Source organism: Suillus paluster (genome assembly GCF_016628075.1).
Source record: "Suillus paluster strain FC165 chromosome Unknown EDB91scaffold_90, whole genome shotgun sequence".
Classification (NCBI taxonomy): Eukaryota; Fungi; Basidiomycota; class Agaricomycetes; order Boletales; family Suillaceae; genus Suillus; species Suillus paluster.
In genome coordinates this window covers 56,129-68,387 of record NW_024537650.1, presented here as the reverse complement: position 1 = coordinate 68,387, position 12,259 = coordinate 56,129, and the positions used below count along the sequence as shown (strand labels likewise).

The window sequence follows — 12,259 nt, the reverse complement described above, 5'->3', positions numbered from 1 at the left end:
AATGTGTTCTTGCATCCCTTTCGTGTGCATGGCTTTTCTTCATGTTGTTAGTCACTGTCTGTACGCCTTTCACATCAAATATATTGCCTTTCGCTCAATTGTATTGATATTCACTGAATTCCAACATGTATTGCAAAAACACATAGATCAACTATTTTAAACAGTGAGGGCGCACGGCCTCGCGTGGTTGGTTCCTACCCTTGCAAGCCTCTGGGAGCATGGAGACAATACACAAAGGAAAAGGCATGTACCTCTTGCGGCAATTACAGGGAGCCTCTGTGGAGAGGCATACCTCACAGGTGGGTTCCCTGAAACATAGAAACCCCACCTGATAGACCATGAGACGCGCACTTAAGTGCTGCCAAGGGTGGTCAAGCAGTGGCCTAAAAAAGGATGTCAGGCCTCGAGCTGTGAAGTTAAACTCAATTGACGGCAATTGAACAACCAGAAAGGATATGAGTAAGAATAGAATGCAATGTGGGGAATGAGAAGTGAGGGGGCTGCCAGGAACAGGGTTATAAAGGCAGGGACCAGCCTGGACCAGGAATCCAGCTTTTGAAGACCGACGGTACATTACACGCATTAGGCAATATGTACACGATTTAAGGCTAATGCATTACACTGCCAGTTTGGGTGAGAAGTGATGCACCCTAAACTTAGCATCACTCCTGCATTGCTCTATGTTGACACTTACCATGCAATAATGCATTAGAATGACAGTATAGCCTGGGTTTGCAGGTGTCACAGAGGCAGGTGTACCTTGCTGATTTTCATCACTCTCAGATGGAGCTGGGGACTAAGACTCACATCAGTAAAACCTCACTTTTATTTTTGGTGACGAATCTTAATTTATCCTTATTTTTCTCACTTCAACCGGGTTTGAGGAGCCATTGGGGTGACATGAAAGAGACGGCGAAAAATTTGAGAAAAAGGCCACTTGCCCTCTGAATTCTACTTTATTGCTCTTAAAAGTCACTTACTAGGCATTGACCGACAAAAAAAGCAGTAATAATAGCGCAAACGGCGTCACATTGTCCAATGCAAAGTACAAAACATTGGTTAAAATAGAGCAAATGGTGACATGTGAAGTGTGAAGTGTAAAAAAGTGGTCAAAATAGGAAGAAAGGGCAGTGATGTCAAGAGCGATGGTGGGATAGGCAAAATGCAATGGTTTGAAGACAGGCGCCACACAATTGGAAACTCGCAGTGAGCAGTGCAGAAGTGACATCTATAGAATGATATCAGCTTGTCAATAAAGGTAAAAAGAATCAATCTTCGTTACCACAGCATGGCGCGCCTGTCAACGGCCTCTGAGTTGTCATCATCAGTGCGAAAGTACTTCTGGAGGCCGACACCGCCCAATTTCTTCAGCAACTTCCGAGCCGTTAATGTTGTGGTCCTCATGTAGTTGTCTCCTTTCACCTTGATAGCAACTACATATGACGCAGTTGCTGATCCCCAGTTGTTGATGGAGAAGGCATTCTTGGTAGTGCTATCCTTGCCAGTGGCCTTGTTGAAGGTCTTCGGCGTCCGCAGCTTGCGCTTCATTTGTGCAGGACCCAGATCTAGGGTGTCCACATCAATGTCAATGGCATTGACACGAAGACGTTTGATGGCGCGCTCGAGCTGTTAATGAAAGTAGAATTATCAGTAATGTTACGCGAATGTACAGAGTACTTACTGAAGCTGCACAAATGCTGATAACACCAGTCATCCCGATGATGGACAGCACATATGTTTTAAGTGCAGGGACTTCAACATGCCCGAGAATGGCATGAAGATGAGCGGTTGCGAAGAGCTGCAACATGAATGGAAACCGGAAGGCTTGCATCGGGTCTAGGTTTTCCATGTCCTCATAAATGAAAGTGAAGTCCTCCAGAAGCGCGTCAGCAAGCATTTCTGGATCAGTGTCAGCATTCCTAGTGAAAAAATCCATCATAATAGCCAGTCCCGTTGATCCAAAATTGCTGTGCCACTCTGTGAGACGTTGGGTGGCCTGATTGAGATTGTAACCGTTAGTAATAGTGACAGAAAAAAAGTGTAACTTACAACACCAAAGACAGACCCTTGAGCGGTCACCTTGTAATCAAGATCTGATTCTTCTGAATACACGACATCATAGATGGATTGGAGTGCCTCGACCAGAGGAGCATCTAAGAATTGCCAGAGGTCATTTTGATTCCCGGCCCACAGGTAAAGGGTTGGGAGGAACTGCTTCGGCCACCGCTGATCTTGGCAATGAGGAGGGAGATGATAGTTTCGGTAGCTCAAGCACGACTTGTATTGCTTCTCAATCCAATAGCCAGGTGGGGCTGTGAGCATTAGTTGTGCAGTGCTGGCATCAGCATCCTCTTCAGTTTTCACCTTCTTTGCAGGTGGTTGCATCTTTGTGGTGGCTGACTGGAAGATGACGATGGCAGTCTGTCAGAGAATATAAGTTGTGATAATCATTAATAAAATAAACTTACTGAAGAGGTCAAACGCACAGCCTTCTTCATTGTATTGGCCATTGTGACAGGGCCTGAAGGGACATCAATAACCTCAACATCTGATGTGTCCTCGTATGGGGTACTCTCCAAGACGAGGGCGGAGGATTTGGTATCTGCAAGCTTGCGCTTCTTACTCTGATGGAACAAGATTCCGTCACTAAGGCTGCCATCACTGTCCACCACCTTGGACATCCTGGCATCTTTGCCCTCAAACAAGTTGTCCTCCGGGTCCACCAATGCATCCTCCGGGTCCATCGGTGTGTCGATCTCACTATCCTGTAAGTCCTCTGTTGAAGACAATGCATCCTCAGGCATTGCATCTAAGGTAATGTATATAATTGGCTTTGTGCATTAGAATTAGAATTTATTACAAACCATCTAGTACACACCTTAACTGAAGACTGCTTCCCCTTTGTCTTTTGAATGAAAGCATCCAAATGTTCTTGAGAATCATCCAACTCGTCATCAAAGCCGCCAACAAGAGCCTCGGGAGTGTCAGATGCATTAGCTGGAGCAGGGGGGGCCTTAAATTTGGAGGACTTGGTAGTTACGCTCAAAACTGATGTAGCGCGGGAACTGGATAAAGCACTGCTTGGTGGCCCATGCGCCAATGACAAAGCTGAGGCAGTGGTATGAGACTTAGAAGCGCTGGAAGTCTTGGATAGTTCGGTTGCGTCCGGTGAAATATCAGAAACCCAACCATTAATGTGCCCTGTCAATGAAAACTTGGGGTTGGTCCTGAATTTTGAGGTCAAGTTAAGAAAAAAAAGAGTTGATTCAGTCAGCATCAACATCATGTTTTTCGATAAACGAAAAGACACACGTTGTGGTAGAAGACTTTCCTTTCTTGTCGCCAACACGTGGCCCCTGAGTTGACTCAACCTTTCCCGTGAGTGAGCCTCAAGCATTGTTGATCGCGTCCTTGAGAGACGTTTTGATGGCCCTCTGGTTCTTCTTCTTCGTTCCATCCTCAATGTTGGTGTCCTGGTTGCTTTCTTCTTGGTCTTCGACGGTACCAGCCTTGGGTGAGTCAGTATTGGTGACACTAGTAACACCAGCACTTCCTCTGCCAGGAGCTTCTTATCTGCTGGTTTGGCAGACACTACTTTTTTCTTGACAGGGCGAGCACGGGGTTTGACTGGTTTTGGTTTAGTCGCCATGTCTTGTTCCTCTGCCTCCTCCATCTCCATCTGCATTGCAGCAAGCCACTGCAGCCCGCTCTTGAGCTTGGTGGGCTTCCTCGAGGATTTTGTTGTCCTCTGCTTTCTGGGCCTTGCTACGTCACGGAACCCGTCCTTGCACTGGCAGGTCTGGCAAGCCCGGGTGTTTGAACTTATTGTCTCGGCGAGTGCGGATTCCCTCAGTGATATCAGACATGACTGCTGACAAGTAGCAGATTCAATGAGTGCTGTGGCAAGCTTGAGATGGGCAAAAAAATGTAAAGGACAACATGTAGTTGAAGTTTGACTGCGAATTTGTAAGTTCCTTACTTAAATCAACCCCAAACTTTAAAGGTTCAATTCATTAGTCTAGTCATTTATGATGTCCTTTGCAACTGGGTCTGCATATGTACTGAATTGTCCTTAATTGAGGTAAGTTTGCTGTCTTTCTTTTCATCTTTGCTGTTTGCTAGAGCTCATATGGGTTTTGTCCACCTTTCAACGTGCAGATTTCCAAGCTAATATTGGCAATCCTTCCACCATTCAACGCACAGATTTCCTATTGGTGATTTTTCCTCCTTTCAATGTGCAAATCACCAGAACTGAACATTATTCTAGTCTAGTATTGCTGCAATGCCCAACAACATTCCACGTAGTCAACTATGCCATCGCGACCATAGTTCACTCCAACTACCATGCGGAAGTTGTCCAAGGTGGTTCAAAACTATCGCCGGGTGAACAAAACATCGCATTTCAGCACATCCCATCCTGCCAGTACTACCTCAGGACAACCACCAACGCTCTCCGGAACCCAATATACCAGAGCCCCATCTGCCAAGCCCATAGCCTCATGTCGACCACAATATCAACATGGGTGTGGATGAAGGATATGCTGACTTGGAGCACCAACATCAACCATCACCTCAACAAAACATCAATACTGGAATTTGTTGGGCCTGGGGATCACCTGTATCGAAACTATCATTTGGGTCTCAATGGTAAGTTCATTCACATGATTCTGTCACTGTGGCTGAATGTGATTACAGGCAGACCATGCAACGCGGATGGTATATTCCTCCTCCCTGGCACTCCACCCCCACCTTTGGAGAATGTAGCAACTGACAACTGGACACCCTTTCGCAATCATACAGAATTTGAAACGGCAGAGTTCTTGTATATGCAAAATCAGATGCCGGCAGGTCAAATTAACCGGTTGCTGGATTTATGGGCGTCTACCCTTGTGAAACATAATGACAAGCCACCATTTGCAGATCATCGTGATCTGCATGACATCATCGATAGTTCACCATTTGGGGACGTAAATTGGCAAAATTTCACAGTAACCTATGATGGTGAGAGACCCGAAGATGGTACCAAGCCATGGATGGATGACAAATACGAAGTCTGGTTTCGTGACCCACACAAAGTCGTGCGCAATATGCTTGCAAATCCAACGTACACCAGTGAAATAGACTACTGCACCTATCGAGAATATTCAACCGAGGGCGACAAGCGCCAGTGGAAGGATTTCATGTCTGGTGACTGGGCATGGGATCAGGCAGTAAGTGCAGTCTTCATCCAATAATGACTGCTAATTCTGTATGTAGGATGAAATAGCTAAAGACCCAAGCATGCTTGGCTCTACATTTGTCCCTGTCATCCTTGGCAGTGACAAAACAACGGTTTCAGTCAGGACGGGTAATAACGAGGATTATCTGCTATATGCCTCAATTGGGAACATTCACAACAATGTTCGACGAGCCCATCGTGATGGAGTAGCAGTCATTGGCTTCCTTGCTATGCTGAAAAGTGCGTTGTGGTGCGGGCTTCTATGATAATGACTAACTGATTGTTACAGCTACAAAGGAACATGCTGCTGAGGCAGTGTTCCAAAAATTCCGTCAACAGCTGTTCCACTCATCACTCTCCAAGATTCTCAACACACTGAAACCAGGCATGACAACCCCCAAAGTCACTCGTTTTGGAGACGGTCACTACCGTCGGGTTATATACGGACTAGGGCCATACATAGCAGATTACGAGGAGCAAGCACTGTTAGCATGTATCATGCGTGGTTGGTGCCCTAAGTATGTTTTGGTCATCTAGTATGTATCTTTGTATAAGTTACAATTTTTTTCGCAGATGTATGGCATCTTGTGAGGATCTCAACAAAGATGTGTTACGTCGTTGTCGTGAATACACAGAAGCACTCATTCAAGAAGGTTCCTTAGGTGACCTGTGGGATGACTTCGGAATAGTTGGGGAACTTGTAGTATGTGAATCACCGCACTCCTCGCAGCACCATTTTTAATGATCTTATGTTAACAGGCATTTACGAACGACTTCCCCCAAGCTGACATCCATCAGATGATCTCACCGGATATTCTCCATCAACTCGTCAAAGGAGCATTCAAGGACCACCTCATCAAATGGGTCGAGAAATACCTCAGACACATGCATATGAAATGAAAGGTGGATCAAATTATGGATGATATTGATCGCAGGTAAGCTTGTCTGCATTTAGATTACATAACATTACTCATTGTCTTAGAATTGCCGCGTCGCCTCATTTTCAGGCTTGCAACGATTCCCTCAGGGGCGTGGCTTCAAGCAGTGGACAGGAGATGATTCAAAGGCCCTGATGAAGGTAATTCATCGATTTAGTCATGCTATGGTCGCAGAACTTATTGATTCTTCAGGTCTACTTGCCTGCCATCGAAGGTCATGTACCTGTAGATGTTGTGCGCACCTTTTGTGTGCTTCTCAAATTTTGTTACCTAGTCCGTCGTAATATAATCACAGAAGACACTCTAGTCAAAATCAAAGACACACTCTCACGCTTTCACCATTACCATAAGATCTTCAGGGCGACAGAAGTGGTTCCTACCTTTTCCCTACCTTGTCAACATTCACTCAAGCACTATATCCAAAACATATGATTGTTTGCTGCACCGAATGGCCTCTGCTCATTGATTACTGAAAACAAGCACATCAAAGCGGTCAAGGAGCCATGGAGACGATCCAGCCGTTATAATGCACTTGGTCAAATGCTTGTGACCAACCAACAGCTCGACAAAATTTCTGCAGCGCGAGCTGACTTCACACGTCAGGGAATGTTAACTGGTACTTGCCTCTCAGCAACTATGGATGCCTTGGGTGGGTAAACAGTTTGTGAGATATCCTATATACTAATGTGCACAATAGTACCCACACAGCAGATTAATGAACTTGATGAAAATGTGGCAGCACCAGCACCAGCACCGGCACCAGTGCTTATCAGCATCGATGAGGACCTGGAAATTGATGATGGACCAATGGTTCTACAAGCTTATGTCCAGCTGGCAAAAACACGCCATAAGACTTCTTTTTCTTCCTTTTTGAATGTCCTAACAAACTATGTACAGAGGGCAAAAAACGCGCTCGAACTATTCCTGCACTTGCCGAAGAACTCGATATTCCTGATCTACCTGACCTCCTCAGACACTTCTTATTCCAACAGTTGCATCCTAAAGATCCTCGCGACCCATCTGATATACCCCTCGCCGAATGTCCCCTCTATCTTAGCAAAATCTCGGTCTTCAATTCCGCATCATCGAGCCCCTTCAGTGAATTCACCCGTCTCAGACAGGCAGCCGGGCGTGACAATGTACCAATAGAGACGGGTCACCCGGTGCCGGCCCATGGCAATAATTGTACAGTGTTAGACGAGTGGGCCGAGGGGGTGGAGTGTCCAAGGCAAACGAATGGGCCAGGTGTATATAGTATAGATGGTAGTAGAGCAATGTACTATATAGGAAATTATGAATAGTAGTAGTGAATCCAGTGTGTGATAGATGAGTGGGCCAGGAGGAATGGAGTGCAATATAGACGAGTGGGCCGGGGAACTGGGGTGTGATGGAGACGAGTGGGCCGGTAAATGAGGTGCAATGGAGACGAGTGGGCTGGTACATAAGGTGCAATGAAGATGAGGGGGCCGGAGAATAGGGTGCAATTGAGACGAGTGGGCCGGTATAGCAGGTGCAATGGAGACGGGTGGGCCGGTATAGCAGGTGCAATGGAGACGGGTGGGCCGGTATAGCAGGTGCAATGGAGATGGGTGGGCCGGTATAGCAGGTGCAATGGAGATGGGTGGGCCGGTATAGCAGGTGCAATGGAGATGGGTGGGCCAGTAAATAAGGTGCAATTAAGATGAGTGGGCCAGTATAGCAGGTGCAATGGAAGCGGGTGGGCCGGTATAGCAGGTGCAATGGAGACGGGTGGGCCGGTAAAGGAGGTGCAATGAGGACGAGTCGGCCGGTGTTATTGGGTGCAATGAAGACAAGTTGGCTGGTGATATGGGGTGCAACATGACCGGTTGCTTGTGGTAACATAGCACTCAATCCGGTGATTCCACTGGTGGTCTGACCATGTAACATAGTTAAGATTTGACAAAGTTAGGAGCCTTACAAGAGAAAGTCACAAAGTCAGAGGACATATCATATCTAGACCATTGTGACCGGGATTTTTCAACCGGTAGTTATGTGACCAGTTGCTTGTGGTGACATAGCACTCAGTCCGGTGATTCCACTGGTGGCCTGACCATGTAAAATGGTTAAGATTTGACAAAGTTATGAGTCTTACAACAAGAGAAAGTGACAATTTCAGAGGATATATCATGTCTAGACCATTGTGTCCGGTATTTATGTGACCAGTTGTTTATAGTAAAACATAGCACTCAATCTGGTGATTCCACTGGTGGTCTGACCATGTAAAATGGTTAATATTTGACAAAGTTATGAGCCCTACAAGAGAAAGCCATAAATTTAGAGGATATTATGATATATTGTATCTAGACCGTTGCAACCGGTATTTTTTGACCGGTATTTATGTGACCGGTTGCTTGTGGTAACGTAGCACTCAATCCGGTGATTCCACTGGTGGTCTGACCATGTAAAATGGTTAAGATTTGACAAAGTTATGAGTGCTACAAGAAAAAGTCACAAATTCACTGGCAGAGGATATATGATATCTAGACCATTGTGACCAGGATTTTTCAACCGGAAGTTATGTGACCGGTTGCTTGTGGTAACATAGCACTCAATCCGGTGATTCCACCGGTGGTCTGATCATGTAAAATGGTCAAGATTTGACAAAGTTATGAGTGCTACAAGAAAAAGTCACAAAGTCAGAGGATATATGATATCTAGACCATTGTGACCGGGATTTTTCAACCGGAAGTTATGTGACCGGTTGCTTGTGGTAACATAGCACTCAATCCGGCGATTTCACCGGTGGTCTGATCATGTAACATGGTCAAGATTTGACAAAGTCATGAGCCCTACAAGAGAAAGTCATGAATTTAGAGGATATATGATATCTAGGCCATTGTGACCGGTATTTTTTGACTGGTAGTTATGTGACCGGTTGCTTGTGGTAACATAGCACTCAATCCGGTGATTCCACCGGTGGTCTGACCATGCAAAATCATTAAGATCTGACAAACTTATGAGCCTTACAAGATAAAGCCACAGATATAGAGGATGTTATATCTAGACCATTGTGACCGGTATTTTTGTGAACAGTTGCTTGCAGTAATATAGTACTCAATCTGGTGATTCCACCGGTAGTCTGATCATGTAAAATGGTTAAGATTTGACAAAGTTCTGAGCCTTATAAGACCAAGTCATAAATTCAAAGGATACAGTGTTGTATCAGCTTATATCTGGACCATTGTAATCAGTATTTTTGCAACTGGTTGCTTGTGGTAATGTAGCACTCAATCAGGGGATTCCATTTTGCCCCTTTGATAGGAGAGTGTTCTAGCACTGTAAAAACGTATTTAGGAGTATATATTAACATATTCCACCACTTAGTTGACCCCCTGAAGGGTAGATAACAATATTATACCATATTTCTAACTGATCCTTGGGATGAGAAGTAGGTATATATGTAGTAAGGATAATATATGAGTAGTCTGGATCATTTATGCAATGATAAAGTAGGGGAAAACACCAAAAATGCGACAACTGCAATCTTAGAAGTTTTAGCCTGTATAGAAGGATTCTGTAGGTATCCTGATGTACCAACCTGGTGTACATACTCTAAATATGTCTAGGAATGGTCCCCATATCTTTCTGCAGCTGTGTTCCTGTAGGAAAACCTTTCCCAGAGGATGGACCACCAGGAGAGGGTGAGTACACAGCATCACAAGGTTTTGTCTGTGGATGTTAAGGTCATGCTCAAAGGAAGGAGAACTCAAAGGGCTTGACTACAGCTTGTGTGCTGCACCCCTCACCCGAGTATGTGCCCTTAATGTCTGAGAGGCAGGAGGGAAGTCCAACAAAGTCCAGAGGTTTCCGGAGGTCAGACACTAGGGGAGTTCGGCAGAACTCCAGAGGTTCAAGGAAGCCCAGAGTAAGACTGCTGTGGACAAGTTTGGAGTAGAAATGGAACAGAGGTAAACTACCCTAAGGTAGAGCTGGAGACACACTGGTCTAGATATAACATATCCTCTGAATGTGTGGCTTTCTCTTGTAAGGCTCATAACTTTGTCAACTCTTGACCATTTTACATGATCAGACCACCAGTAAAATCGCCGGATTGAGTGCTATGTTACCACAAGCAACCGGTCACATAACTACCGGTCAAAAAATACCGGTCACAATGGTCTAGATATAACATCCTCTATATCTGTGGCTTTATCTTGTAAGGCTCATAAGTTTGTCAGATCTTAATGATTTTGCATGGTCAGACCACCGGTGGAATCACCGGATTGAGTGCTATGTTACCACAAGCAACCGGTCACATAAATACCGGTCAAAAAATACCAGTTACAATGGTCTAGATACAATATACCATAATATCCTCTGAATGTGTGGCTTTCTCTTGTAAGGCTCATAACTTTGTCAAATCTTGACCATGTTACATGATCATACCACCGGTGAAATCGCCGGATTGAGTGCTATGTTACCACAAGCAACCGGTCACATAACTACCAGTCAAAAAATACCGGTCACAATGGCCTAGATATCATATATCCTCTAAATTCATGACTTTCTCTTGTAGGGCTCATGACTTTGTCAAATCTTGACCATGTTACATGATCAGACCACCGGTGAAATCGCCGGATTGAGTGCTATGTTACCACAAGCAACCGGTCACATAACTTCCGGTTGAAAAATCCTGGTCACAATGGTCTAGATATCATATATCCTCTGACTTTGTGACTTTTTCTTGTAGCACTCATAACTTTGTCAAATCTTGACCATTTTACATGATCAGACCACCGGTGGAATCACCGGATTGAGTGCTATGTTACCACAAGCAACCGGTCACATAACTTCCGGTTGAAAAATCCTGGTCACAATGGTCTAGATATCATATATCCTCTGCCAGTGAATTTGTGACTTTTTCTTGTAGCACTCATAACTTTGTCAAATATTAACCATTTTACATGATCAGACCACCGGTGAAATCACCGGATTGAGTACTGTTACTAGAAACAACCGGTCACATAAATACCGGTCACAATGGTCTAGACATGATATATCCTCTGAAATTGTCACTTTCTCTTGTTGTAAGGCTCATAACTTTGTCAAATCTTAACCATTTTACATGGTCAGACCACCAGTGGAATCACCGGATTGAGTGCTACGTTACCACAAGCAACCGGTCACATAAATACCGGTCAAAAAATACCGGTTGCAACGGTCTAGATACAATATATCATAATATCCTCTAAATTTATGGCTTTCTCTTGTAGGGCTCATAACTTTGTCAAATCTTAACCATTTTACATGGTCAGACCACCAGTGGAATCACCAGATTGAGTGCTATGTTTTACTATAAACAACTGGTCACATAAATACCGGACACAATGGTCTAGACATGATATATCCTCTGAAATTGTCACTTTCTCTTGTTGTAAGACTCATAACTTTGTCAAATCTTAACCATTTTACATGGTCAGGCCACCGGTGGAATCACCAGACTGAGTGCTATGTCACCACAAGCAACTGGTCACATAACTACCGGTTGAAAAATCCCGGTCACAATGGTCTAGATATGATATGTCCTCTGACTTTGTGACTTTCTCTTGTAAGGCTCCTAACTTTGTCAAATCTTAACTATGTTACATGGTCAGACCACTGGTGGAATCACCGGATTGAGTGCTATGTTACCACAAGCAACCGGTCATGTAAATACCGGTCAAAAAATACCGGTTGCAATGGTCTAGATACAATATATCATAATATCCTCTAAATTTATGGCTTTCCCTTGTAGGGCTCATAACTTTGTCAAATCTTAACCATTTTACATGATCAGACCACCAGTGGAATCGCTGGATTGAGTGCTATGTTACCACAAGCAACCGGTTACATAAATACCGGTCGTTGTTGCACCCCATAATACCGGCCCACCCGTCTCCATTGCACCCTATCATGCCGGCCCACCCGTCTTCATTGCACCCCATATCACCGGCCCACTCGTCTTCATTGCACCCCATATCACCGGCCCACTCGTCTTCATTGCACCCCATATCACCGGCCCACCCATCTCCATTGCGCCCTATAATGCCGGCCCACCCGTCTTCATTGCACCCCATATCACTGGCCCACTTGTCTTCATTGC

At 44.8% G+C, this 12,259-nt stretch overlaps 3 protein-coding genes across 3 annotated transcripts; 1 reads left to right on the top strand and 2 right to left on the bottom strand.

The window, feature by feature from the left end:
- Positions 1-1,278: 1,278 nt before the first annotated feature.
- Positions 1,279-3,283, bottom strand: EDB91DRAFT_1253683 (uncharacterized protein; the record flags this gene model as incomplete). The annotated part of the gene is made up of 5 exons (XM_041323689.1): positions 1,279-1,626; positions 1,682-1,996; positions 2,050-2,421; positions 2,469-2,831; positions 2,879-3,283. The coding sequence occupies 5 exons, from the start codon at positions 3,281-3,283 to the stop codon at positions 1,279-1,281; spliced, it is 1,803 nt and encodes a 600-aa protein (XP_041171991.1).
- Positions 3,284-3,389: 106 nt separating this feature from the next.
- Positions 3,390-3,685, bottom strand: EDB91DRAFT_1253682 (uncharacterized protein; the record flags this gene model as incomplete). Its single annotated transcript, XM_041323688.1, has 2 exons — positions 3,390-3,509; positions 3,551-3,685. 2 exons carry the CDS (start codon positions 3,683-3,685, stop codon positions 3,390-3,392), a joined length of 255 nt encoding a protein of 84 aa, XP_041171990.1.
- Positions 3,686-4,499: 814 nt separating this feature from the next.
- Positions 4,500-6,118, top strand: EDB91DRAFT_1253681 (uncharacterized protein; the record flags this gene model as incomplete). The annotated part of the gene is made up of 6 exons (XM_041323687.1): positions 4,500-4,647; positions 4,696-5,210; positions 5,257-5,458; positions 5,508-5,736; positions 5,792-5,921; positions 5,978-6,118. The coding sequence occupies 6 exons, from the start codon at positions 4,500-4,502 to the stop codon at positions 6,116-6,118; spliced, it is 1,365 nt and encodes a 454-aa protein (XP_041171989.1).
- Positions 6,119-12,259: the final 6,141 nt, after the last annotated feature.